The sequence below is a fragment of the Balaenoptera physalus genome, assembly GCF_965194825.1.
Source record: "Balaenoptera physalus genome assembly, chromosome: 9".
Classification (NCBI taxonomy): domain Eukaryota; kingdom Metazoa; phylum Chordata; class Mammalia; order Artiodactyla; family Balaenopteridae; genus Balaenoptera; species Balaenoptera physalus.
The window spans coordinates 7,549,375-7,577,132 of record NC_138888.1 but is presented as its reverse complement, the minus strand read 5'-3'; the positions used below and the strand labels follow the sequence as shown (position 1 = coordinate 7,577,132).

At 41.6% G+C, this 27,758-nt stretch overlaps 1 protein-coding gene and 1 long non-coding RNA gene across 4 annotated transcripts in view; one reads left to right on the top strand and one right to left on the bottom strand.

The window, feature by feature from the left end:
* Positions 1-27,758, top strand: part of SLC22A3 (solute carrier family 22 member 3) — a 92,220-nt gene that overhangs the window by 42,323 nt on the left and 22,139 nt on the right. Inside the window, exons 2-5 of one of the 2 annotated variants that reach the window (XM_082475596.1) lie at positions 36-139; positions 2,494-2,648; positions 4,323-4,491; positions 5,335-5,452. In XM_082475596.1, the coding sequence (XP_082331722.1) occupies positions 36-139; positions 2,494-2,648; positions 4,323-4,491; positions 5,335-5,452 (546 nt within the window). The remainder of the gene's footprint in view (positions 1-35; positions 140-2,493; positions 2,649-4,322; positions 4,492-5,334; positions 5,453-27,758) is intronic. The other variant, XM_082475597.1, reaches the window with a different exon arrangement.
* Positions 102-27,698, bottom strand: LOC309667316. 2 transcript variants are annotated; one of them, XR_014267697.1, is made up of 5 exons: positions 22,687-27,698; positions 15,253-22,349; positions 1,412-1,542; positions 283-381; positions 102-187 (listed from the first exon to the last, which is right to left on the bottom strand). It is a non-coding gene; the product is annotated as an uncharacterized lncRNA (long non-coding RNA). The 2 variants fall into 2 exon arrangements; XR_014267696.1 differs by having other exon boundaries at positions 283-1,542.

Below are 27,758 nucleotides of genomic sequence, written 5' to 3'. Positions count from 1 at the left end.
TCTCCGTCTCCCATGTGTTTTCTTTGTTTTCCCAGTTTGACCTCGTGTGTGTCAATGCTTGGATGCTGGACTTCACACAAGCCATCCTAAACCTGGGCTTCCTGGCTGGGGCATTCACCTTGGGCTATGCAGCGGACAGGTAGGCATGGGTATGGCAGCCAGTTTACATCTAGAAGATGATGTGTACCTATGGAGAGGAAGATGTTTCACGTTAACCATTAGAAAACTATTCTTGCTAATTTTGGAAAAAAATCTTAATTCCTCCACTTATGACATTCATACCTGTTTGGCTGCACTAAGTCCTTCCTTCGTAAAACTTCGTCTCCTCACCCCTTGAACTGTACAAATGGTTGGGGCTGCTCCCCTTGGGTCTGAATGCATCTGAGAGGAAACACAGAGCAGCAAGGCCGTGACTTCATGGCGGGGCCCATGGCTGGCTGGTTGCATGCTGTGGAGGTGATTCCATGGGCTTCAGTAACTCGCTGGTCGCGGCTTGATTAATTTAGTCATAAGGTCGCCCCCTTACAAATTTGTTTCATTTAATTAAAACAAATTTTTGTATTTATTCTACAAATTAAAAACTCTGCAAAAAAAAAAGTGTTCCAAAAACCATGAAAAGAATTTGATCTATTCTTGAACATCCATAAATACACCAGTTAATGGCAGACACAAAGTGAGTGTATATATTCAAGACAGCCGTGCTCTCTCTTCAGATATCCCCGTTTCACACATTATTGATGTAGGTTATTGTACTCCTGTTTAACTGTTCCTTTATCCCAATTCTAAGGATGAACATACTTGCAGTGATTTAACAATTCTCTCTGTCCTCCGTGTCTGGCTCACTGTTGCTCCCAGCACTCCAGCCCAGCCTCAGTGGGTCGTCATGACCGTGCTCCCAGTGGGCAGGGCTGGGAGCGCCTCTTGCAGAGCTGAGAACAGCAGTTAATTGGAGAATTCAAGACAAAATGCCCCCAATCCCGTAGGCAGTTGGTGGTCTGCATTTGACCAGACCAGGACTTCAAAATGGGTAGAACCTTTGGTTGCTCTCCCTTCCTCTGTCTTCTTTTTCTTGTGTTGTCCCCCCAGCCCTCCTCGGCATGTGACTTTCTCCTTAATCCTCTGTGTCTGGTGCTCTTTCCCTCTCTTTTATCGGTGTCTTTCCTACTGTTTCTCCTTATAGCCTTTTCAATTCATTTTTCCTTCCTTAATCTTCCCCACACAACCCTCTCTTTCCTAACTGGCTGCCATTTGGAATTGAGTTATAGATTTTCAATATGTATTTCTTTCATTTTGTTGTTACTCTTCCTAATTTAAGCATTAGGTTTTGCTTCTTCGGCATGTTTGTCTTTCACAACCAATCAACATATCTTCAGACTGAAGTAACTTGACTAAAGGAGGGGGCTTTTCCTACCTGTGTTCCGGGAGGGGCTGAGCGTCTGTCCTCAGATGTGACTCGGTACTTCGGGGAGGAAGACAGAGCCGTGAATAATGCTGTCTCACCTCGGGGCTGACCATCTTTCAGCTCCTTTAATCTCTTATATTCTTGAAGGAAAGGACAAGAAGCAATTTAGTAGGCCATATATCTGTGAGAAGAGAGTGGGAAGGGCAGAGAGTGAATTTAAAAACCTAGGTAAACCGAGACTACTTGTGTCTCCACTCTGAAGCAAGATGCTGTGTGAATTTGATGGAAATTGCTATGGGAAAATGTCTTTGAGTCAAATCTCTCAAAGGTCATTGATGACAGGGCTTCACCAGCCAATAATCTGGCACAGCTATACTGAACCACTTAACATCAGACTCTCAGAATATTGCCCGCGGTCACCTGTGTCTTTTGCCTAAGCGCTTTAATAATGGCTATGTAAATGGTGAAAGTAAAACACAAAACTTAAGAACAAATCACATTTATTGTGAACTTGATAGTTTGTAAAGAGCTTTCACATTAGCATCTCAGTTTGGTCTCTACAATCTCACTGTAGAAAAGGTAAAAGAAAAAAAATCACAAGCAAACAAACAAAACCTGCGTCTTGAATTGCTTAAGAAATTCACCCAAAGTCGCATGACTGGTAGATGGGTAAGCCAGAAGGCCAGACCTCCTGGCTGTCATGACCATTTTGGCTTCTTTCTGTCCCTTTCTCCTCTGACCCCACCCACAGAAATGCTAGGAAGTATCTAAGCTGTGCCACTGGAGTGACTGTATGGGAAAAAAACGTTGTAATGGAGAGGGTCATCTCTTTGGAAACTGCAATCTCAAAGCATGCATTCCGTGCTTTAAATTTTGTAATGTCATTTCAGAGGCATAGGTTTTTACTTGCCCTGGCTTTGCTATAAAACAAAGCGTAGCATTTTCAGCCATCCTTGACATGGTAATAATGAACCTAGACAGGACACAAATTCGGCACTTAAACCTCCTTTAACAACACTTCCAGTGAGAGTCTCCTCGTTGTGTTGAAGAAAACGTTTAAGGTAACCTCATCCTTTCTCTTTCTCAAAAAGGTACGGCCGAATAGTCATTTACTTAGTATCCTGTTTCGGTGTTGGCGTCGCTGGTGTTGTGGTGGCATTTGCGCCCAATTTCCCTGTGTTTGTGGTCTTCCGCTTCCTACAGGGCGTGTTTGGAAAGGGGACATGGATGACTTGCTACGTGATTGGTAAGACCTGGCTACGCCTCCTTGTCTGTTTGAGAACCAGGGTTAGGCGGCTGAGAAGTGCCGCTGGTCAGCCTTCCTCCTGCAAGTACGGTGAGGCCTCATTGCTGCAACGTTATTTCTGCAAATGGGAGGATGCAGGGGCAAGATGCTGACTCTTTAGAAATTAAAGTTCCATCTTGTTTTGGGAACCAAATGTGGACTCTCACCAAATACTGTGATGAACCACTTTCTAGCACGGCCATACTGTTATCACATGGCTTCTTGCTTTGTTTCCTTAGAGATTAATCTTTAGAAAAATTTCAGTAGTTCCTTGAAACTTTTTTTTTTTTTTTTTTTTTTGGCTGTGCCGTGTGGATTGTGGGATCTTAGTTCGCTGAACAGGGATTGAATCCGGGCCCTCAGCAGTGAAAGCACAGAGTCCTAACCACTGGACCACCAGGGAATTCCCCCTTGAAACATTTTTAAAGCATTTTCCATGTATTTCTGTGATACAGTTTGAGGTAACATTGCTGTGCTCTCAAATATTATTTCTTTAATTCTATTCCTTCCGCACAAGTGGAGAACTTTTTGCCATGCAGGAGATATGACCTGAAAATGAGAAGTTCATTTGTAACCCTTTGCTATCTTCCATACCTAGAAAGTTGGATGTCTGAGTGTGAAGGAAAGAAAAACTTCTCTTTGCTCCTATCACTGGGGAAGGTCCTGGCTGCTACCTTTCCAGTAGTGTCTGGGATAGGCACCCACTCAAAGTCGTGGTGGATTTGTGACCAGGGAAATGTGAAGCCTCCTCTTTGATTATCACCCCAGATCTGTGGGCTTCCACTCACTTCTGTTACTGCTGGACAGCCCCTCTTTGGGGTGCCCACTTTGGGGACCCTTTGAAGATCTTTTTGTGGGCGAGGAAGGAGAGAGAGAGCTGGGGGGACTGATGGTTGATGGCTGGGGCAGAAGGGATAACTTTGGACTATGAAGCGTTTTTAGGGAGACCCCAGTCTAGGTGAGTTTTCCTAGTTGTGATCTTAGGGCAGCAATAAGGTAACATATGCCAGGATGATCAGAATGGAGTTAGGGACAGATAGAAACAGATCAGCGGGAGGGGAGGGGAGGAAAGGATGCCAGCAGTAAAATTCCTCATGTGATTTTAAAAGAAGTATCACACAAATGAAAGGTCCAACACTGTGGAGAGAATTATCATTTGATAGAAACTATCTTGTGATAGTGAAAAATTTATCTGTAGAATCTAATGTTCATGATGAATCACCTAAAGAGACTGTAATATGCAAATCTTTAAAGACTGTGATAAAATCTAGCCACTTTATTATATTTATGTTTTGATAATTACAATTACTTTTCAAAATAGTCATCGTCTAAGCTTGCCTAAAACCAACACATATATTCTTTGTATACCCGGAAGGGTGCTGGGCTGGGTGTGTAGGAGGATGGCACATGCTTGTTGATAACACAGAGAAGAGGGGGAGAGGGAGGGACCTGAGCTGTCTGGGAAACACATCCCCCTCAGGTCAGTGCCTGTGGAAGCTTCGGGATCTTTGAGAGTCCTGTATAGTATTCTAGCGATGCTGATGGATGGATGTCACTGGTGTAACGTCTCTGTTTGTTTGTTTGTTTTGGAGCTGATCTTGAGCTTCCCTAACCTCTCTGTTTGTTTTCCTTCAGTGACAGAAATAGTAGGTTCAAAACAAAGGAGGATTGTGGGAATAGTGATTCAAATGTTCTTCACCCTTGGAATCATAATTCTCCCTGGAATTGCCTACTTTATCCCCAACTGGCAAGGGATCCAGCTAGCCATCACGCTGCCCAACTTTCTCTTCCTCCTTTATTACTGGTAATGTGGTTTTGGTCATTATCACATTTATTCGTATTCCACAGAAATGTAGAATCTATGCTTCCAAACCAACATGAAAATGAAGGCGAGATTTTCTAACATCTCCAGAATGGCTATGGGCTTTGCGAATTTCTAGAGATTATTTATTGGTTTTTGACTAATAGTTATTATTAAATTAATAAAATTGAAAAACACCTTTAAAATAGAGCATTAATTATGTTTTATTATTTTGTAATATTTTTATGAAAACTACAAGGCAACGAACCATATCTGCCAGTATTTCAACATGCAGTTTAAGTGCAATGAACAAGATTGCTTCTCTGTATGTTTTATTAAGCAAATTAATGTGACTCAGGTATTCTCAGGGGAATAAGAAAATGTTAAGAGCATCAGAAAATTAAGTTATCGGAAAGTTACAGGTGTATGCATTTGATTCTTATTTGAATGAACATATTTTAATCATCCTCTAATTTAATTTTAATATATGAGCAAACCAGTTTATGTAAATTGGGTTCTTAACCTTTTCCTAAATGTTCATTAAATCCCAGTTTTTTTCATCTTTGTAATTGAGGACTGTATATTCTAAGACAGCCTTCTTGCAAGGGCAATGTAATATTGATTATTTTTATCATGAGCAATGATTCAATTATCAAGTGAGCATTTTTTCCGTTCCGTTATAAACTTGCAAATATAATCTATGTTTCAGAGAGCCAGTTCTAAGCTCTCAGAATCTCCGAAACATGTATCTGATCTCAAGATCCATTTCGATAGAGAAACTCAAGTCATAAACTTGTAAGTTTTGAGATTCGCAGGCATAACTCAAAAAAGACTTCTTCTCACCAGGGTGGTTCCTGAATCTCCCCGCTGGCTGATTACTCGGAAGAAAGGAGATAAAGCATTAAAAATTCTGAGGAGCGTTGCGAAATGCAATGGGAAATATCTCTCGCCAAATTACTCGGAGGTAATCTTACATATTACTAGTAACAAGTATTGTTAAAGTGGGTGTATTAATTTGTCACTTATGCACATATTATCAAATATATGACTAATCATTTTTAGTTTGACTTTAAAAAAACCTTGGGAAGAATCATAAGGTGTATTAAAGAAGAAATAATTGCGAAGTTGTAATAGCATTATAATTGAGGTGAATTGGTCATTTAGTCCATATTTTAATAGTTGCACCAAGTTACTTGAATTACTATACTTGAATCACCTACTATAGGCCCCATAGGAATTAATCATTCATTCATCTTAATTGGACAAACTATAAATCTTTTCTTGACATTCAGTTTAAGTCTAAAGATTTGTCTTTAAATTTAGTCTTGGAAGTATTATCTATGCCAACCAGAGCTTGGGCAGTAATGTAATATTTCAGCCTTTAGACTTACACATGCTGAATAGTCTGCCCTTCCTCCCTCCCTTCCTCCCTTCTTTCCTTCCTTCCTCCAGCAAAGGCTTTTTGGGTGCCTCTGTATCACTGCATTAAGAGAAAAGGGGGTGGTATATTAAAAGCTCATTCTTGTCTTTTCAAAGATTCGATATGCAGCCGAAGACATATACATGTATTTGAAGCAATGCCTGAATAATTAGAGAATAACATATAAAAAAGATATGATTTTTGCTTTAGCTGCAAAGACTAAGTGAATGCAGAATAACAGAGGATTATTATAAAAGGAATACTTAAGAATAATTTTTTTTTAATTTATTTAATTTATTTATTTTTGGCTGCATTGGGTCTTCATTGCTGCACACGGGCTTTCTCTAGTTGCGGCGAGCGGGGGCTACTCTTTGTTGCGGTGCCCGGGCTTCTCATTGCGGTGGCTTCTCTTGTTGTGGAGCACGGGCTCTAGGCACACAGGCTTCAGTAGTTGTGACACGTGGGCTCAGTAGTTGTGACTCGCGGTCTCTAGAGCACAGGCTCAGTAGTTGTGGCGCACGGGCTTAGTTGCTCCGCGACTTGTGGGATCTTCCCAGACCAGGGATCGAACCTGTGTCCCCTGCATTGGCAGGCAGATTCTTAACCACAGCAACACCAGGGAAGTCCATAAGAGGAATTTTTAAATGTTTAATATTAATATCGCTAACATTGTTTTCTTTTGTAGCATTCAGTTTGTTTTGCTAGAAACGTTCTGATAAAAATGGGTTTGTGGGTTGTATTGTCAACTCCCCAGCTTCCTAGCTCCCCAGAACCTGGTCGGATATATTCGGATTTCTACCTTCTTCTTTCACTCTTACATTAAGCGACAAGCAGTAGGCTCTGTGTTTACAAAGGTTTCAACTGACCAATTGTCACTGTTGGAAGTAGATTTAATGATTTACCTTGAGGTTTACAGGTCATAAAATATATGGTAAAGATAAAACGTGATCTGTTCTAACCATGAAGACCCATCGATCCTTGTCATTCTTTGACTGAGAACATTTGAGCTGTGCTTCTAGGGAAAATAATATCCTACTGCCCTCTCAGCTTGCTCTGGTCACACGAGCCATTGGTCTGCACAGCTGGATCAAATGAATGATACTTCGTACTCAGTTTTAATGGCCAAATGAGTATTTTTGCTATTCATTCACCAGTATCCTGAAGACATTGCACGTAGTCCCAGAGCTAAGCATGTGTGAGATCTAAATCAAGGTTTTAAGAGTATAGAAAACATAGTGTGTGCTGATGGCTTATGAAAGAAGATGCTGCATTAACCGGGCACGTTGTGTGTTATCATGAGTGTTGCTGAGAGGCCAGAGGATGATTCCCAAAATAGCTGCTATTCCACATCCTGTGAGTGTCCAGTCCAACATCCACTAACCCGCTTCGAATTCATGAGCAGGATAGAGATCACTTCAGCAGGGAAGTACTTAAATGCTCTACATGGTTGTGATTGTAAAAGATCGGGAACTATGGATCCGGTGGGTTCCAAGACACTTGAACTCTAGTTTTTAGCAGTTAGATGATCTCCATTTGAAAGTCAGGTTTGATCAGACTTCAGTTTCTCTAGGACTTCAGTTACTCTAGGATCTTAGCTACCACTGTGGGCGTAGGATCCTAGTGATAGGTGTTGTGATAGGTTGATAAGCCTCTTCGGTCTTTTTTAATCTATAGGTTTTCTTTTTCTAGCAACTTTGGTGGAGAATGCTACGGGGTTTTCTTTCTGTTGAGTTTTCTGAAGTCTAAATTTCACTGATTACATCTCTTCGGATCCTTTAACATGACCCTCTGTCTTGTATTCCCTGTGATGGAATACAACTAAATATAACTAAATTGGTAGTTAGATCTAGAGTTAAGCAAGTTCAGGTTTGTCATTTTGGGCAAGACTACTTCAAAAGTGGCTTTGTACATTTCCATTAAGAGACACCTAGTATCTCTGTGCCTCTCTATTCTTTTGTGATGTTAGCTGCCACTGATAATCATTGCCTGGATTTATTCATTCATCAGAGATTGCAAATTGACAATATTCCCATTTTGTCATTATTTCTTCATGTGTTACTGGAATACTTATATAAAGACTAACTTATCCCATCAACTCAGATGACTCTCAGATACAGTTCCTGTAGGAAAGGCAGGATATAGGCATAATTCTTTCTTTTCAAATTAGCAAATCGGTTGCCTGCATTCTCGAAGTGATCAATGCATTGTGGGCTATGGTTTTTTAAGCCTCATTATGACCTCCTGGATTTATACATACTGTGTATGTTTCAGTCTTTTGCAGTTATTGTTATTATCCTACTGATGCTCAAATTGCCCCCGTCTTTGGACAGACGAGGCTCATCTTTGCTGGTTCCTGAGTCCCTCTGCCACACCTCTAGTAGTTTCTGAATGCTTCCTTGCTCATTAGCATGACAAGATTTTCCAGGCTTGTCTTGTAAGTTCCAGTCTCATGCTTGTAATCACCTGCTTCTCAAAGGGGCCTTCAATTTTTGAAATAAATGTCTTCAAACTGACCCTGTCCATCTCCAGCCTTTAAAAATTGTACAACCTAAGCAGAAAGGCAAAGTATTGTCTTTAAAAAGAGAAAGAATTTTAAAACGTAAAGACGTTTAAAACACCTTGCTAATAGCTGAATTCAGTCAAATTATAGGCCAAACCATAATTTTCTATTTCAGAGATATTAATGTTTCCACGAAGCATGATAATGTGCAAAATCCCTCTTTCAATACTCAGAAATACTGGTAGGTAGTGCAGGCATTTGACTTGAACTCCAGCACCAGCACCAAGGCAGGAGCCTATTATAGTTTTGGGGGTAATGCTATCAATTACTCCTATTTTGGCAACTCAAGGAACTATTGCCCATGTCAACAGTAGGACCACCAGGAAACCTTACAGTTACACAGTCACCTCACACCTTCAGAAACCCTCCATTGCCTTAGCTGGTATCCCTGCTCTCTGGATATAATAACATCAAGGCACCCATGCCCAAGGCTGGTTGCCCAATGCTCTCCTTCCACTTTTCACGGAACCTCTCTTTGGTAAATCCTGACTTTTGGAAGAAGTTATTACCATGTAAATGACCTCATCCCCCAAGACCTCTCCAATTCCCACCTCATCCTAGGGGTGCACATCCTAGGTTGCAGTGAAGCTAGAATGAGTTAGAAAGAATCTGCTTGGTAGCAGAGCAGCCCTAGGAGATCTGGCAGCTGTACCCTCCTCTCGTCACAAGAGCCTCAGCCACCTCCCAACACCAGCCTGTTCCATCACTGACACCAGAGGTCCTGGTCTATTTTAGGCCCGAGAAGCAGAAGTGGTGGGGGGGTACCAGTTCAGAGCAGAAGCTGTAAAGGCATCACGAGTTTCTGACAGCTCTTTTGCTCTTTCCTTCTGCTACAACAACATCACATCCCAAATTGGAGCCGTTCCTTCAGCGTGGGTCCAGAATGAGAAGAGCTACAACTTGGAACAGAGCTATAGCAGCTGACCTACAGCTGAGACATGGAACGTGGCCAAGAAATCATTGTTTCCCCTGTAAACTACAGTCTGCTAAATGTGTCTCAGTAAGCTACAGAGATTTGAGGGTGTTTGTTTTTGCAGCCAAAGCTAAGGTAGCTGATAGTAATAGTACTATTTCAGTTGCCAAAGTAGGGTTTGGTGATCCAACACATTTTTTGCTATCTAGATGACACTGGATTGTGGTAGATTAGATTATTGTTTGAAATAGTCACATCTTTCCCCTCGTTTCCAATGAATGAAGATACTTCCTGGCTCCGTTGATTGCGGGGCAGAGCAGTGTAACCTACTTTGGCCTTATGATGGCTGAAGTGTACGGCCTGCCCTTCGACTTCAGGCTTGGCCGTTCGGGTTGCTTTGGCCAATGGTAGGCGACCAGATGTGATGCGGTAGAGTCATGAAATGTGCTTGTGTGCTTGGGCTTGATCTCTGGGCTTCAGCCATCACTGTGAGAAAAATATTTCCTGGTTCTCCTACTGACCACATAGAAGGCTAAGAGACATTTGGAGGAAAGCTGCTCTAGCAAAGTCTCCCCAAACCTAGATCAGCAGTCTCCCAGCCAGCCCACAAATGTGTGAGCTCAATGAATGCTTATTATTTTATGCCACTATGCTTGTTACAGAGCATTATTTATCAAAAGTCAACTGATATGCTGATTAAATAGCCCTTGTCACTTACTGACCTGGATTATACAACTACATAGGTAGTAACTCTGGCAGCAGTTTTGCTTTCATTTTTTTAAAAAAGGATTTTAAAGGCCCTTATCCTAAAGATCTCTCTCTCCCCCTCCTCCTCCTCCTCTTGTCTTCGTGTGGGATATGCTCATGGAAAATAGTAGGCTACGACTCTAGTTAACAAAGAGGCTCTAATACTACAGAACTGAATATGTCCGTATTTGTTGGCGATATTGTTATGCTCTGTTGACTCAAAAACCTATAAGGCTTGATTGTAATTTCCTTACTTTTATGATATGTCTGTAGAGTTCACTGTTCACAGCTAATCACAGTTTATTGAAATGTCAGTAGCAGGTGTTACACTGATAATCATTCATGCATAAACACACTCATGGGCAGTTCCCATGGTGACATGTTTGGGTGACATCAAGAACTGATACTTGAGCTTTCTGATCCCAAAAGGAACATCATCAATATAAATGATCCCACTCTGATATATTTCCAAAATCGAATATATTAAAACCTCATTGAAAAGTGTCAGGCTAATTTTTAGATTACCTTAGTTACCAGAGAGACTTCCAACACTTAATAGCTGCCATATTTCCTATATTTTAATGAACCGTCACAGAAGTATCAATATTGCTCCAGACAGGGACTTTCCAGCTTTGGGAATGTCTGTTTCTGACATTTCCTTTCCAAAGGGGATTTTTATAAACATAATTTTTGTTCTTCCAAAAGAGGAACCACACCATGATTCTGGCTGTCATGAAGTCCATGTGAGTTGTGTGGTATTTTCATCCAGTTGTGCTGTCTTTGTTAGTTTTTGTGTTTAATTATTCTCTCAGACTTGAAACTTAAAAACTCTCCCATAGAATTCATTTCAAAAGATCCAGAGAAAGTAATTTAGGCCCAAGCAGTGACCGTGTCAAGAGTGGGAAAGGTGTGAGTTTAGAAAATAGTAAAAGACAGTTGGAAAAAGTCTCTGGAAACTTGTACATTACTTTCCCTTAACAGAAGTAAATCTTCATTCTTTGACTTCACGCAGAGTAAATGATGCCAATTCTACCAGCAAAGCCATCATCCTTAACATGACATGCTAAAATGATGACTGTAATATGCATGCCACCACATTAGTTTTAATTTAGAATATTCTTGATTGCATAAAAAAATGTCAGGACACTTCATATACTAAACATAAAATGGATCTTTGGAGCTGAGAAATAATTTAATAGTACTCTAGTTAAATCCATTTTTGGAAATAGCCTGAGTTCTATAAATGGGCTATATTTCAATTCTAATTAGTTCCCATGTCTTTAACTTTTTGAAAATAAGACAATATTGCATGAATAGAGAAAAATGTTTATGCTGCAATTTAAAAAGCCATAAGAACAGCAGTGAAGGACTGTTGAATCCAGAGCGAGTTCCTTTCCCAAGCTGGGTGATTAAATAGTAAGTTTCTTCCACTAAAGGAAATTTGGCCTAAAACCTTCCAGGTCAGTGGGCTCTCATTTCACCTGTACAAATCTTGAGGAAGAATGATCCAGAGCATCATATGACTTTAATTGAGCTGGAAATCCAAGTGTCATATCCCTTAAAGAATGAGATTACAGCCCTGGAGAGGGCAAGGCAGATTTTCAGGGCAGCTCCCCAAAGAGCAGCATTTTGAGTGAGGAACGCTGGGAGACAGGCCTTCTCTCTCCCGCCTTCAAATTGACCTTTCAGAGTCCCTCTTGAAATAACTGGGCTGTATGCTCTTGCCACGGTCTTAAGCTTGAGAAGTATACATCAGAACTGTGAAAGAAAAGCACTCAGCATCAGTGTTATATAAATATAAATAAATATATATGTAAATATAGTGATAGCAGTCAGTCCTGGTGTCTGGTGACATCTTTCTAACAAGTAATTGGATCTACAGAACCCAGGACAACTAATGGACTCAGATGGTTACCAGGAGAGTGACCAGTTGTCCTTGTTTGCCCAGGACTGGGAGGATCTCTAGGATAGTGAAGTCTCAAAGCTAAACCTAAAGAAAGTCTCAGGCAAATGGGGGTGAGCTGGTCACCCTGTGACTAGGTCAGTCCTCACCTTCCCAGCTATGCTTAGAGGAGGATACCAAAGATATACATTTTCTGGCTTCACAAGCCCCTCCCAGCCCACTGCGGACCCTGATCCCTATGAGAAGACAGTGGGATGCCTGGCGTGACTAGAGGATGGGACCTGGGATTTCCCGATGTCAGATGCAAGCTGCCGGGGCCCCCAGGTGCCTGCCAGACTTCCTCTTTCTTCCTCAATCCCTAATTCCTTAAAAAAAAAAAAAAAAGACTTTTACAGCCTTTATTTGAAGGTCTAACATGAAGTGATATTCCTTTGAAAAAAACACGCACTTTACTGATGTATGATTGACATGCAGAAAGTTGTACATATTTCATGTACACAACTTGCTCAGTCCCCTGTTTCTACCATAGTTCTTAATCTGGACTTGAACCCTAGTTGTTCGACTGGGGCCCTGGCCCCCTGCTTACTTTCTGCCTGTTCTTTCTTTCAAAAGTGGGGTCCCACTGCTGATGTCTTTACTCATCTGTTGTCATAGAGTTAGATGTTGCCCCTCCTGATAACTGCTGCCTGCTCTTTCTGGAGACTGCGGCTGCTGAGAACCCGTCCTCCAGGTGGGTCCCACACGGGACAGCAGTGCTGGCCCACAGGAGACCCAAGTGTCGCCTCCCCCCACTGGCCTCTCTTGGTGTACATTCTTGGTCCAGACACAGAGCCAAAGCACTTCCATTCACCTGGCCTGCTCTACCTAAAGCTGAGATTCCAGCAAACACCGTAGGCAAATGATGTTGGATTATGACACAAGGGGAAGAGTTCCAAGCTCTACATAGTGACATTTAGGGGCATGTCAACTCCTCATTCATTAGTCACAGAATCTGGGAACAATGCACTCCTCCCTTTTTCCCTCTCAAAGGCTGGTCCTTGCCCTTCAGAACATCAGCCCTCCCGTTTGAGCCCCAGCACCCCTGTGGTGATGCAGAGAAGCATTTGCCTTTTTCTGGCCTAGCCCAAGCCCCGGTGGCATTACAAACAAAGCTAATTAAAATATAAAACAAAATGAATAAGCCACACAGGCTTATTTTATTCTGTTGATATTGATTGCTCTTTTTTGTGAGAATTGTGAAAATGCCTACTTCAGTTATTTTAATTCTGGGTCTCTCTAATAGAATAAAAAGTGAGTTTGCTTTTGCTCTTGCTTTTTGGAACACTTGCCAAGAGAATGGCCCTCTAACACCGTCTTTGAAATCTTCATATTCTATCGTGTGAGAGAGGAAGATGGCAGCTTTTTCCAGTGTTTTGTTCCTGTGCCACTTGGCCCACTCTTGTGTTTTTGGCAAAAGCAGTCTCTGCAATCCAAATTGCTGTGCTTCCTTACTGTGAATAAATGAGAAAATACTAGCTCTTTGTGAAAGTGTTCCTTGCTGTGGAGACCATGATGTGTACAACTTCCAGAACCCTGCACATCCAACTCCCTGGCAGGAATTCCCGGGCATTATTCCTACTCCAGAGCTGCTGTTGCTATGACAGTGCTGCTTGCTAGATCTTCAACCCATTAGGAAAACTGCCTTTTTTCAAGAAATAATCCTAAGAAAAGAGATGCAGCCTGGGTGAAATCATTTAAAGTCTCCAGGGCTAGGTTGATTGTTGGAGTATACAGACATGCTCCTTTGATGTAGATAAACATGAGAAAATTGTGCTAAATAGTAACAGAGAAAACACACTGGGATCTATTCGCTTCCACCCCTAGAGGTTCCCCCCAGGTAGATGGTATAAAAGGTATCAGGTGCTAGATTTTCAAGGGCTAAATCTTCCCTTCCCTGGAAAAAATAAAAATTAAGATCCATCTAACAGATGGCTGGGTGAAGAACATCCAGGTTGTGTTGCCATAGCAACACTTCTTCATGTGGATACAGATATAAACGGGACCAAGCCCATGCAATCCAGGGATGGCTAGATTTCTTGGTTTAGAACAAATAATGTGGGTCTGTGCTGTTTTCATTTTTCTTTGAATCTGGCGCTATTGGAGGGAAGTATAATTTAATGTACAGAAAGGGGACCTGATCGAGAGGAAGCCGTCCTTCTTCAAATAGTGAATGTACCTTTCTTAAGGTGGCTGAATAAAGGAAGCTTTAAAGAGTGAAGAAGTCCTTATATCCTTCCCAGGAAAAGGACTTAGGGAACGTTGGGGGAAATGGCCTGAACCAAGGACACTCTTATGCTAGAAAAGCAGACCTTTGTTACCATCCCTAGGAATGGGCATGGAGGGTGACCAAAGAGGAACGTTCTGGCTAACACACTCCTGCCGCGCAGCACCTGTGACCTCAGCCCCAGAGTCGATGGAAGAATCATGTGGGAGTCTGTCCCAGGGGGCCACTGATCCTTGGGGACCATCAAGTTACTGCAAAAGTCCACAAACCATTTGCAGCCAGTCTTGTCTGTAGAATGAATGAATACATCTTGGATAAGTATCTATTATTTCAGATGAAGGTAGATGCCGTTGTGATGAATAATGACTAATGAATTGAAAGGCGTTAAGTTCGTAGTAAATTTGTGTTATGTTGTGGTCTCAATGAACAGAATTAAAAGCACAATTCCTATCATGTGGGCAACCTTTAAATTCTTTGACATTAACCAGAAGTTCTCATACTCAATTAGGACAAGAGTCACTGATCAGTAAGTACAAACAGGATTAGTTTCCATCAGTTGGACAACCGTTCCCTGAGCTCTCAGAGTTCAAGTTACATGAAGTTCTCAGAAAAAGCTGAAGGACCCCACAGAGTCTTGATAAACAGAATTCTTGACAACTTCAGAGATTCGTTCAGTTGTTTTAAATTCAATAAAATAAACTCAACTTCATTATATTCTGCTCTTTCACTGACCTTAAGGACAAGTTCTTCCTGTGAAGTAGTAGGAGTTGAGCAACTTGGTGTACAATTGTCTTACTGTCTCTCAAAGGTGGATCCTAGTTTTCTTTCCTGTTTATGTTTCAGAGCCAACACACCACTAACAATTTAGATCTTGAGGAAGACTGAGGAAGGCTTACTGAATGAATGCTCAGCACGATTATTTCTATGGCACCAAGAACGATAGAGATTAAGTACTTACCGCATGTGTTGATCACTAGTGGAGTCTCCAGGCTTAAATACTTCTTTGAAACCTGACGTTGACAAATTTTACCAAAGACAATTCAAGTATTCACTCTGCAATTCCTAACCGTTAACATGCTGTATTTATACAGGCTGATCTAAAATTAGCAGGGGACAGATTTGATGGCAATTGAGTGAAACATGGGCTCCACTCCATGTAATGTTCTTCCCACAGTTCTGTAAACTCTATGGTACACTTGGTTCTCTAAAAACAACCAGCCTGTAAAGTTCAAGTTGATTATTAATTATTGCATTGAAAATATTTTTCACCTTGCACACTGAATCATGGAATATTTTATTTGGTCACCACATGTTTAGAAAAACCATTTAAATGTAATTGACATGAGGTCGTCCCACAAACTGACACACAACGCAGCAGGAATTCATCTTCATTTGTTCACCCATTTATTCAGCAGATAGTTACAGAGCACTAGGTTCAAAACATCTAGTTTTAAACAACCTCTGTGCAATAGTCACTTTCAAAAACGCCTCCCAACATGCATTCAAGGTGCCTTACATTTTCTCTAATTCTGTATGGTTGGTTTTCTTTCTTTTTGTTTTTGAGCTGTTTTCAGGTCCCCCTACTAATAGTTCCTTACCTATTCAAATATACTCAGTTTCATCATATAGATAAGTTTAATACAACTAAATATAAATTTCTCCTCTCATTTAAAGCTGAAGAACAGCTTAAATCTCAAGTGTAGAGTTTGGAAACCATATCAGTGTGTTTTAATTTTGATGGCATTTGTCTACAGAAAGGTATTCTAATTGGATCTCAGTTAGTACATCTGTTAAGGATGGAAACTCGCCTATGTATCTGTTGGAATATAATAAAGCAAGTCACATTTCAAAGTTAGAGTAGAGAGTGAAGGCAGTATAACATTAATACACATCACTGTGGTCCAGAGTGAAGCCATGAGACTGAACAGCCTTCACTATCAAAAACCTCCAGAGTCAGAATTCCAGGGATGGTGTATACCACCCGCTCATGGCTTGTACTTAAAAGCATCTCATCCCTCTCTAAAGATGGTTCTGCCTGAACAATAAAGTACATGCCAATGAACAATAAGTACCTGTTTGCAGAAAAATATCTTGCAAATCAAGAAATAGAGAAGGGAGAAGCTTGCAAATTCCAGAACTCACCAAGGACTACGATATTTATTGGGGTGCGTGTCAACTGCCTTTTTAGCTGTTCAGCTGTACTTGACTTTCTTTGGAAAATTTCTCAGCTTTCCCCAATGCATGTAAATAAACATGAAACTAAGGGCTTTCTGAGGTGCAGAAGTAAGGCAAAATTTGAATAGTTGGCAAGTCTGGAAGCACTGAAAGCAGAGGAAATTCCAAGATGACCTCTAAGTAGCTCTGTAGGAGGTGGTTTGGGTGACTGTCATTTTTCTTTGAGCGCAGAGTTGAGTTAAGCCTGTCTCTCTGCGCGTGGTACAGCCATCGCTGGGCTGTGCAGGCCCCTCTCATGTTTGTTTGATTTGATTTTCCCTTCCTCCACTCTCCCCACTCTGCCCTCAACAGGTCCCCAATTGAATGTGCTTGATTTATGCCCTTTGATATTGATGTGTCCTTATAAACCAGAGCTTGTGGTATGTGTGGGTTTAGGTGACATAAATGGCATTGTGCTGCTCTAGATCTTGTTTCATTTCTTACTTTTTCATGGAGCAATGTTTTAAAGGTCTCCCTGTGCTGCCCACACGTGAGTGCTGCGTGGTTTTTGTCAGTACCTTCTGCTGTATTTCACATCTCCATCCTCCAAACCTGGGCTGCCTCCAATCATCCTGATAAATGTTTCCATACATGACCTCTTTGTTTATCCGTTCTCTATATAATAGTTTGCATCTGCTAGTTCCAAACTCCTAACCCATCCCCCCTAACCCCTGCCCCTTGGCAACCACAGTTCTGTTCTCTATGTCTGTGAGTCTGTTTCTGTTTTGTAGATAAGTTTATTTTTGTGTCATATTTTAGATTCCACATATAATGGTAGCATATGGTATTTGTCTTTCTCTGTCTGACTTACTTCACTTAGTATGATCATCTCTAGGTCCATCCATGTTGCTGAAAATGGCATTATTTCATTCTTTTTTTATGGCTGAGTAGTATTCCATTGCATATATATACCACATCTTCTTTATCCATTCATCTGTCGATGGACATTTAGGTTGCTTCCATGTCTTGGCTATTGTAAATAGGGCTGTTATGAACATTGGGGTGCATGTATCTTTTTGAATTAGAGTTTTCTCTGAATCTATATCCAGGAGTGGGATTGCTGGATCTTATGGCAACTCTGTTTTTAGTTTTTGAGGAACCTCCATACTGTTCTCCATAGTGGCTGTATCAATTTACATTCCCACCAACAGTGTAGGAGGGTTCCCTTTCCTCATACACGTCCCCTTTGCACATTTGAGAGGTTTCCCGTGGAATATAATGCCTAGAAGTGGAACTGCCGGGTCCCGGGATGCGTGCAAGTTTAGTGCCCTAAATAATGCCAGATTGCTTTCTGTGTACACCCACTGAATGTCCTGTTTGCCCATGTACACATTTGGTACTTTCCAATTTTCTAATTTGGGCCAGCCTCCTGAGTGTTTTAGGTTGCACGTCTCTGGGTACCAGTGAGGCTCAGCACATCTTCGTGCGTGTCGCTTTGCTATTTGTGTTTCTCCTCTGTGGATTGCCTTGCCACATCCTTGCCCACGTGTATTGAATTTTCTGGATTTGTTGGACTTATCGGATTGGATTTGTCCCCTTCAATTTATAGGATTGCCTTTTATATTCTAAATTTTACCCTGTTGTTGGTTTTAGGACATCGCAAGTATGTTTCCCTCAATGTTTTAGCTACCCATTAACTTTGCCTATTTTTTGTTTCATTGACCAAAAATTCTTAAAGCCTTAATTGATTTGATACGGTCAGATCAGTATGTTTTCACCTATTGATTGTTTTCTGGGTTTTGTTTAAGAAATCTTCTTCTGTACCCAAAGGCCACAGACATTCTCCTATTAGCTTATGGCTCCGTCACATCCAGGCCTGAATCCATCTGCCCTGCTCCCTCGATGCCACTGTGAAGCAGGGATCCACCTTTATTGGTCTCAGTACTGAGCCAGTTTTCTGAGTACCAGCTAATAAGCAGATGCATCATTTCTTAAGTTCCCATTTCTGAGTCTAAATTAGTTTACAACCTAAAACCTGTCTACTATTTTTAAGGAACCCAATAACTCGTAACTTACATATGTGCTCCTGGGCTTCAGATCGGGACTAAAATGCAGGCGCCTCGCCACTGTTATCAATGAATGTCCCACACCTATGAAGCTCCATGTGGCTGGAGATACATGAACCAGATAATGAACCAGATCACTTAGACCTCAGATTCGTATACAACTAGCAGACAATCATGTTCACGCTCTTGGCCTTAAAAGATAAATACACGTTTGTTAGCAAATGCCCAAATATCAATACTTATCCTCTAAAACACACTTTCTGATTCTGGACGTCGCTATCTAACCGCCCATCACCGAAATGAAGGAGAAATACTCTTCAAAGCCGGAACATCAGTCATGCAAAAGCAGAAGGGATATGAATGTCCCCCCAAGATACTCAAGTATTTCTTTAAAAAATGAGGATTGTCTCTGGGAGAATAATGCCTGCTCTCCATGCCTCTCAAAAGGAGGTGACAGCGTATGAACGTACTTCATCAGTGTAGAACAAGATCATGATTTTCAGACCCACCGACACCTTCATTAGGTGTACTTGGGGGCTCAAATGGGACGTGTTAACTGTTCCATTCCCTGGGCAGCAATGTAAGCTCCTAGTCACAAGCTCTCAATGGTATGGCAGGTCTACCCAGGGCTCCCTCTGCTTCTGTGTTACAATTTTATGATTTATTTCAGTGATAAACTAATTAGTGCCTGTCAATTGAAAAAGCAGTAGAAATAATCCTCATTTCTTTTTAGGAGTTTTAAAGGTGTGATTTTATCAAAAGGACTTATTATTTATAAGAAGCAAACAAAATTTCCTGAAAATTGCAATTTTCCCAAATTTAAGCTGAAGTCTTAGTTTAATAACTTCAAAATAGAAATTTAATACTTAGCATAATAAATTCCTATGAAGAAGAGGGTATAGACCAGAGGGCTTTTTTGTAAACGTGAGAAATCTATGGACTCTTTATCATTCAGGATAAGCCAGGTGTGCATGTAACAAACACTCCCCAAATCTCTCTAGATTAAAACCACAAAAGAGGGACTTCCCTGGTGGCGCAGTGGTTAAGGATCCGCCTGCCAATGCAGGGGACACAGGTTCAAGCCCTGGTCCGGGAAGATCCCACGTGCCACGGTGCAGCTAACCCCTGGCACCACAACTACTGAGCCTGCGCTCTAGAGCCCATGAGCCACGACTACTGAGCCCACGTGCCACAACTACTAAAGCCCACGTGCCTAGAGCCCGTGCCCTGCAACAAGAGAAGCCACGGCAATGAGAAGCCCGCTCACCGCAACAAAGAGTAGCCCCCCGCTGGCCGCAACTAGAGAAAGCCGGGGTAGCAATGAAGCCCCGATGCAGCCAAAAAAATTAATAAAGAAATAAAATTTTAAAAATAAATAAAAACCACAAAAGATTAACTCCCGTCTGTGCCACGTGGATTCACTGGGGGCTCCCCTCCTTGTCACAGGGTCCTCGCCCTTTAATCCAGGCTGTCCTAGCAGCCACTGCCTGGACCATCGCAGAAAAGGGGGAGTTCTAGAGGGTCCTGCTTCAGCAATTAAATGCTCACAACCCCTTGGCAAATCTGGGGAGGGGGCCCCACTCAATCACGCAGGACCAAGCACTGCAATCCTGTCACGTCCCTGTGATGGGCTGGGGAGGGAGGAGAGGAAACCAAAACATTTTTGGCAAACAGCGCTCGTGAGATGAGTACCACCATAGATCTCTTTTAAAAGAAAAAAAAAATTAAGAATACAGAATGCAGTTTGAGAAACACTGACTTAGGAAGATACATGCTTTTGAATGCAAATGATGACTACAAAGTAGCTTTCGCCTTCACAACTGGTTAAAAAAAATAATTTGGTCAAAGTGTAATCACAATTTCAAGAGTTCTTACTGAAAAATAGGAACTATGACGACCCATTTCTTAGAGGAACCACAACTTCGGGGCATTGTGAGAGCAGAAAGAAGATGGTACCCAAGGCGCGAAAACCCTCGGAGCACATGTTAAATAGAGGACAAGGCAGGGTAGCCAGGCCTCTCGTCAGTCACAGCCAGCAGGCAGGGCCAGCTCAGCACAGGGATTTAGAGAAAACACCCTGAAAAGATGCCTGTGAACCTAGCGGATGGGGAACACCAGAGAGGACGCCAGGACCACTGCCGGCTTGCTGAGAGGCTGGTAAGAGCTGGACGAAGGAAAACAAGAGAGGGAGCCAGTCCCGGAGAAGAAGACCCGCAGGAATACAGGAGGCAGCTGACCCAACCCGAGGGCGCTCTGAGAATACCATCCTGGACTCGCCCTATCACCATGGCTGGGAGCACTTGTGTGATGGAGCTGATGTCGCCCTGGCTGTCATTGGCCTGTATGGAAAGGGCTGGCAACCCAGAGACGGGGTGGTAGTGCCTTACGCTCCGGGCCCAGGCAGAAAGACACCTGCCAGGAATCCTACTGGGCGAAGTTGCACTTTGGCTGGAATCCTGCAAACACCTGAAGCCCTGGAAAAGCTAGAGCTGGGCGTGTGCAAGAGCTAACAGAGCCTAGTGGAAAATATCCCCCAGCTAGTGAGGAGAAAGCCCATCGTATGAATTTATAGTCTATTATTATCTGTGTTCTTATTAAAATAGTTGCTGAAGCATTCATGAGACTGAAAAGAAATGATGATAAGAATGCGGATGGGTGGAGATGTGGTCTGGCTTTTATTTGTGACACAGCGGATGATTTGTTTTATTTCACACTAGCTTTCTCCTCTCTAGAAAAATCCTTGGCTAACTAGTTACTTACAGATACTCAATTTGCCTATTTAGAACTAAAAATTTGTGTATCTAGACATGTTCCTATGGTTTAAGACACTGGACATTCTTTTTTTTAATTTATAAGTCTTGGAGTTTTTTATTGAGATACAATGACATAATATTAGTTATAGGTGTACAACATAATAATTTGGTGTTTGGTGTATTGCAAAGTGATCACAATAAGTGTAGTCAACATCCATCACCATACATGCTTAATAAATTTTTTTCTTGTGATGAGAACTTTGAAGATTTGGTCATATAGCAACTTTCAAATATGCAGTACGGTATAATTAACTACAGTCATCAGACTATACATCACAACCCCTTGATTATTTTTTTTGGACATTCTTTATCATTTGATATTTAGAACTTTTCTGTTTCAGCAGCAATCAGTGACATTTATTGGTGCCATTGGGGAGTTCAATGACATGTTTAATCCCATCCACTCACATCAAATTTTGGTGTCCGACCCCTGCCAAGTTCTGAGTCTTTAGGGTTAGAGTTTTAGAACTGAGAATGCAATCTGTTTTTCCCTCTCTCCGTCATGTACTTTAACACCTCTCCTCCCTCAAATCCTCGCAGATTTGTTTTTAAGAAATGAAGAAGTGTTCCACCACGTGACCCACAGCTGCAAGCCATCAACCTTTGCTGATATTAAGGCTGCACTTTGGATCCCTGGGGAACTCTAGAAAGATGCACTTTTGCTGTTCCAGGGAGCGAGTCCTGTCGTGGGATGGGAGGGGGACTCCCTCTCGGGCCAGATGCAAACTCTCGGAATAAATATCTCCTCTACAGGGCATCCTCACAAAAGAGCTGGCTGAGCCTTAGGTCCAATACAGGGACCACCAGCCGTATGTGGCAGTGGAGCCCTGAAATGTGGCTGGTCTACACGGAGACGTGATGTGAGAGCTGCACCGTGGATTTCAAAGATTTAGTGTGATGTAAACACATCAACTATCTCATCAGTAATTTCACGTTGATTACATGTTGAAATGATTGTACTGGGGATAGATCGGATCAAATGCAACATAGTCTTAAAATTAATTTTGCCTGTTTCTTTTTACCTTTTTATTTTTTATTTTTATTTTTATTTTTTTAATTTATTTATTTTTATTGATTGATTGATTGATTGCTATGTTGGGTCTTCGTTTCTGTGCGAGGGCTTTCTCTAGTTGCGGCAAGCGGGGGCCACTCTTCATCGCGGTGCGCGGGCCTCTCACTATCGCGGCCTCTCTTGTTGCGGAGCACAGGCTCCAGACGCGCAGGCTCAGTAGTTGTTGCTCACGGGCCCAGTTGCTCCGCGGCATGTGGGATCTTCCCAGACCAGGGCTCGAACCCGTGTCCCCTGCATTAGCAGGCAGATTCTCAACCACTGCGCCACCAGGGAAACCCTCTTTTTACCTTTTTAATGTTGCTACTAGAAAATTTAAACTGACGTGGGTGACCCTATATTTTTATTGGACAGCGCTGGTCTAAGTGTGTGGAATTTGATTTTAACTATTTTAATAAGCGTCAAATACTGATGAGCATTTTAATTATGAGCATTGCTTTACCATATGAACTCTGTATGGTAAATATTTTATCTACTCTTGTTTTAAAGTATAATGAGGTTTTTAAAATTTTTCAAAGCACTGTGGGTAATTTCGCAAGTTCTCTTTTATGGGCGCCAGGCAGCATTATTGCCACCTAGAAGCCTGCCAGTGTTCTATGATGTTAAACATTTACTCCTGGACCTTCTGGTTCTGGCCTTCATCTGACTGATGGGGGTGTCCGTGAGGCAGTGGCGGCGGGGGGGATTGGTGTACCGCAGCAGTCACTGTGTACTTCCCCCTGGCCTCCCCCAAGCTCTCCAGCTCCTGATGCTTCTAGAAAAGACCTATAGGTCATTGAACTTTAAGGGTGACTCCTGGTCCTCCAAATCAGTGAACCCCGAATCCTCAAGTAATATGTTGTTCACACAGACTTCTTAGAGAGTAAAAGGTTCTAGAGAACAGAGCATGTTGGGAATTTTGATGACACTAAGTCAGTGTTAGATTCAGGAAGAGATGAATTCCCCTTCTCCTCAGTGGCTTCACCTTCCCTTGTGAAATATGACAACTGTTGAAAAATCCACCCACTGAGATCAAGCAGGTGAAACTGCAAGGCTGGAAATGCAGCCACCTGACACTATTCCCTCCGCTGCTGGCGCCAGACCCTGCTGATCAGCTGGGTTCTTCCACCTAAACCCGGGGGACTCATGTTCCGTCTTGGCCAAGAAGAATAAATACTAGGAGTCAGCAGGTGAGGCAGGACTTCGTGGACCATCTGGGCTTCTCACACGAGTCTCCAGGGAGGTTGTTAAAATGCAGATTCTGATCCGAGGTAGGGCATCTTTAACAAGCTCCCTGGTGACCACACTGTGGACTCATGGACCACACTTTGAGCAACAAGGTTCTCCAAGCGTCATTTACTTGTATTCACATTTGTGAAAAATTACCCTGCCTAAGGCCTGGGAGATCAACAGTGCCAGACGAACATTAAATATACCTGGTAAAGTTAAGAAAATCTAATAAAAAAGAAATCCATTCCTTTTTTTTAAAAGGCACAATGACAGTTGTCTTTACAAGGGGATTCATGTAGGACTACCTTGAAAAGAATCTCCCCACCTAGTGCATTGTAGCACAAGGTACGGTTTACTAACCGAAAAGATTTTTGAAAGTGCCAAGTGAATTATTGCCTGGAAGTAAAATATCTCTGAAATGTTGTAAAAATAATATTAATGTCAACTGCCTCCATTTTTGAGCACTCACTGTGTGCCAGGCATGTGTATTGCTGACCTTAAACAAAATTAACAGCAATTGTTATTTAGCAAAAATGAGTTTATTCGAGAATAGCAGAGGAATTACAATTTGGGACATGCAAAGTATGGCAATCCATAGCCCAGTCTGAGGAGACAAAGGGAAGGTTAGCTTCTGTTAGGTTCTGGGAAGAAATTGGGGAGGGTCGTTTTGAACAAAAGTTCATTGGAGGATGAGAGTTTGGGGTTGTAACGGTTTCACCTTGGTGGCGTTGATAGGCAGTTTGCTGATACTGAGGATTGTGGAAATCTTTCTTCCTCTGCTATGTAAGTTGAGGTGTGGTGTATGTGCTATTCGTATGCTACTGATGAGAGTTTAAATAATGCGTTGGTAAGAAAATGTTCTGACTAAAATACAGCATCTCTAGCCTGACCCTGGCTGGTTGTCTCTCTCTTTTTTTAAAAAAATATTTTGTATTGAAGTATAGTTGATGTACAATGTCGTGTTAGTTTCAGGTGTACAGCAAAGTGATTCAGTTTTACATACACATATACCTATTTTTTTCAGATTCTTTGCTCTTATAAGTTATTACAAAATATTGAGTATAGTTCCCTGTGCTATACAGTAGGTCCTTGTTGGTTATCTATTTTATACATAGTAGTGTATATATGTTAATCCCAATCTCCTAATTTATCCCTCCCTGCCTTTCCCCTTGGGTAACAAGAAGTTTGTTTCTTGACCAGAAACCAATCCCATGTCAGGAGAGCTCTGAACACCATATTTATAACAGATTGTTATTTACAATGTCTTTCTCTTCCTTGGCAATTTAAATTAAAATGTCAACTTCAAGAAGTGTTTCAGAAAGGCACCAGAAAGAATTGTAAATAGAGCTGGCTTAATCAAAGAAAGATGACTAAGCTATGCTTTTAACATTGTTGATGTAAAGCAAAAGTCTTGGCAGAATTAAAAGACACTTAAGAGCCAAATAGAGCAAATAGCCATCAGCTCAGTAAATGAGTATCAGGACACCAGCGTGTACAGTTTACCTGTGAGCAACCCCTTTTTCAACGAGTGTCATTACTAGGTAACAAGACTCTACACAGACAGATGTTGCCAGGAGCATTTCCCATCTTCCTTTGCTCCTAATGAAAGCAGGCAGACACCACTTAGATGGATAAATGTATGATAAAATACAATGCCAAGTTAGATACGAAAGATAGCATTCTGTATGGTTCCATTTATATGAAATTCTAGAAAGGCAAACTGTAATGACAAAACGGAGATGAGGGTTTGCCAGGGGCCAAAGCTGGGGGCAGGGAATTGACTGCAGACAGACAGGAGGAAACTTCTGGGGGCGATGGAGATATTCCACATCATGATGGCAGCGGTGGTTATATGACTCTACACATTTGTCAAAATTCATTGAAATGTAACTTAAGATTGCTGAATTCTACTGGACATAAATTATATTTCAATACAGCAAATTTTAAAATCTATCTATCTATCTATCTATAATAACCTGACATAGCATCTCTATTCTTTTGTATCTGACTCAGACTATGCAAAATCTGGTTACACTTTGGCAATAGAAAATAAACATGATTTAATTTAAAAATATAGAGCTAGAAGTTGTTGTAAAAGAATAAGAGCTGCAACAGTCACTACACATGAGTTGCCAAGACTTTCCTGGATGAATTCCATCCAAGATACGGCTTTTAGTCTCTCAAGGTCTTTGGACACCCAGAAAGTGGGTCATCTTTCAGAATATCTGCGTCACTGTGGAGAGCGTGTTAGTAAATCAAAGACCAGCTGGATCTGTTCTTAAACTGGCAAAATACTTGCTTGGAAGCACTATTAATCCTTCCATTTACTGAACGGGGAAAATTGGTTTTATGGTCTCGATTACCTTCAGTTGCTATCAGCACTTCATATTCTGTTGGTGTAGGATATATACTAGGCATTAAACTTGTGCTTAGGAAAAGCAAATATCATGTGACTGCTTGATTCTAATACATGTTAAAAGTTTGAAATTAAGACTAATACTAAATATTTTTACGGAGTAAATTTGAGTAGTGAAACAATTATTTTCATTCTTTAATGCAAAATTATTTTGCCTAAAGTATTCCGTTATTATGCAAAAGCATTGCTCTGGACTGAATTCTCCAGATAATTCTGCTTTTGGCAACAAGTAACAGAAAACCAGCCTAAATGGGCTTAGACAGTAAGCACAGTTCCAGGCTCCTGGATCTGGGATTCTAGAGATAGAACAGCATCCAAGGTTGTTTAGACCTGGGGCTCCACACTGAGCCATGGTTTCCTCCCCTTCTCCACTCTCCACTGGGCTTCTCTCCTGGCGGTAGGATGGCTGCTAAGATCTATTTGAGCCCACCCTTTCCTCATTAATTCCCTGAGGGGAGAGAGAGAAGATTCCTCGGATGCCTCTGACTTAAAGGCAATGAAGGACTTTCCCAGAAGCCCTTTTTCTCATTGGTTCAGATTCGGTCACATGTCTATCCCTCATTGGTTCAGATTCGGTCACATGTCTATCCCTCATTGGTTCAGATTCAGTCACATGTCTATCCCTCATTGGTTCAGATTCAGTCACATGTCTATCCCTCATTGGTTCAGATTCGGTCACATGTCTATCCCTCATTGGTTCAGAATGGGTCATGTGCCCAGTCACTGACATAAAGGATAGAATTACCCTTAGATGATCAGACATCCGCCTACAATTGGAAACAGAGTCAGCTTCCCTGACAACACAATTGATGAAGTATGTGTGTGTGTGGGGAGAGGGGGATGGTGTAGTGGGGGGTTCTACTAAGAAAAAGAAAGGGAGAGTGATACTGAGTCAACGGCAAAAAAAAGGTACATAATATCTAATTTAAATCCATCGCTTTAAAAGTGAGTTATCTTTTCTTGCTACAAAAGTAATGTAGGTTTATATTTTAATTTTAAGAGAATATTTATAGCCAAAAAGAAGAAAGTAAAAGCCACCTTAATCCCACTACCTCTGAGAACCATTAATGATATGATACAAGCATACTTTTAAATAATAAAATAAATATTATACTCTGCACACTGCAGACACAGTACAGCATAATGGTGAGCAACACAGACTCAGGTAGCAACTTCCTGGTTCAACTACTTCTTGTCTGTCTTTGTTGGGTTAACTACTTAGCTTTCCTGTGCCTAAACTTCTTCCTCTCTATAATGGAAATAATAGTGCCTGTATAAGTTCGTCCAGCACTAACCCTCTAGTTCAGAGGTTGGCAGTCTACCGCCTGCAGGCCAGACCTGGCTTGCTGCCTGTTTTGTAAATAAAATTTTATTGGAATCCAGCCACAGCCATCCATTTATATATCCACTTATGGCTGCTTTCACAGAGCAGTGGCACAGTTAAGTAGTTCCAGCAGAGACCTGATAGCTCACACAACCAAAAATACTTACTATCTGGCCCTTTGCAGAAAAAGTTTGCTGGGTTAGACCATCAGATCTCTATTGTCTTGTCAAAATTTAACATGTCATAATTCTGTGGTCATGTAGCAACTTAACTAGCCTGGAGACCTGATCAGGAAAAAGTGACATCTGCAGAGCAAGAGATTTATTTTATGAGTTAGAAAGAGTTAAGAACCATGAATATTGGGCTTCCTTGGTGGCGCAGTGGTTGAGAATCTGCCTGCCGATGCAGGGGAC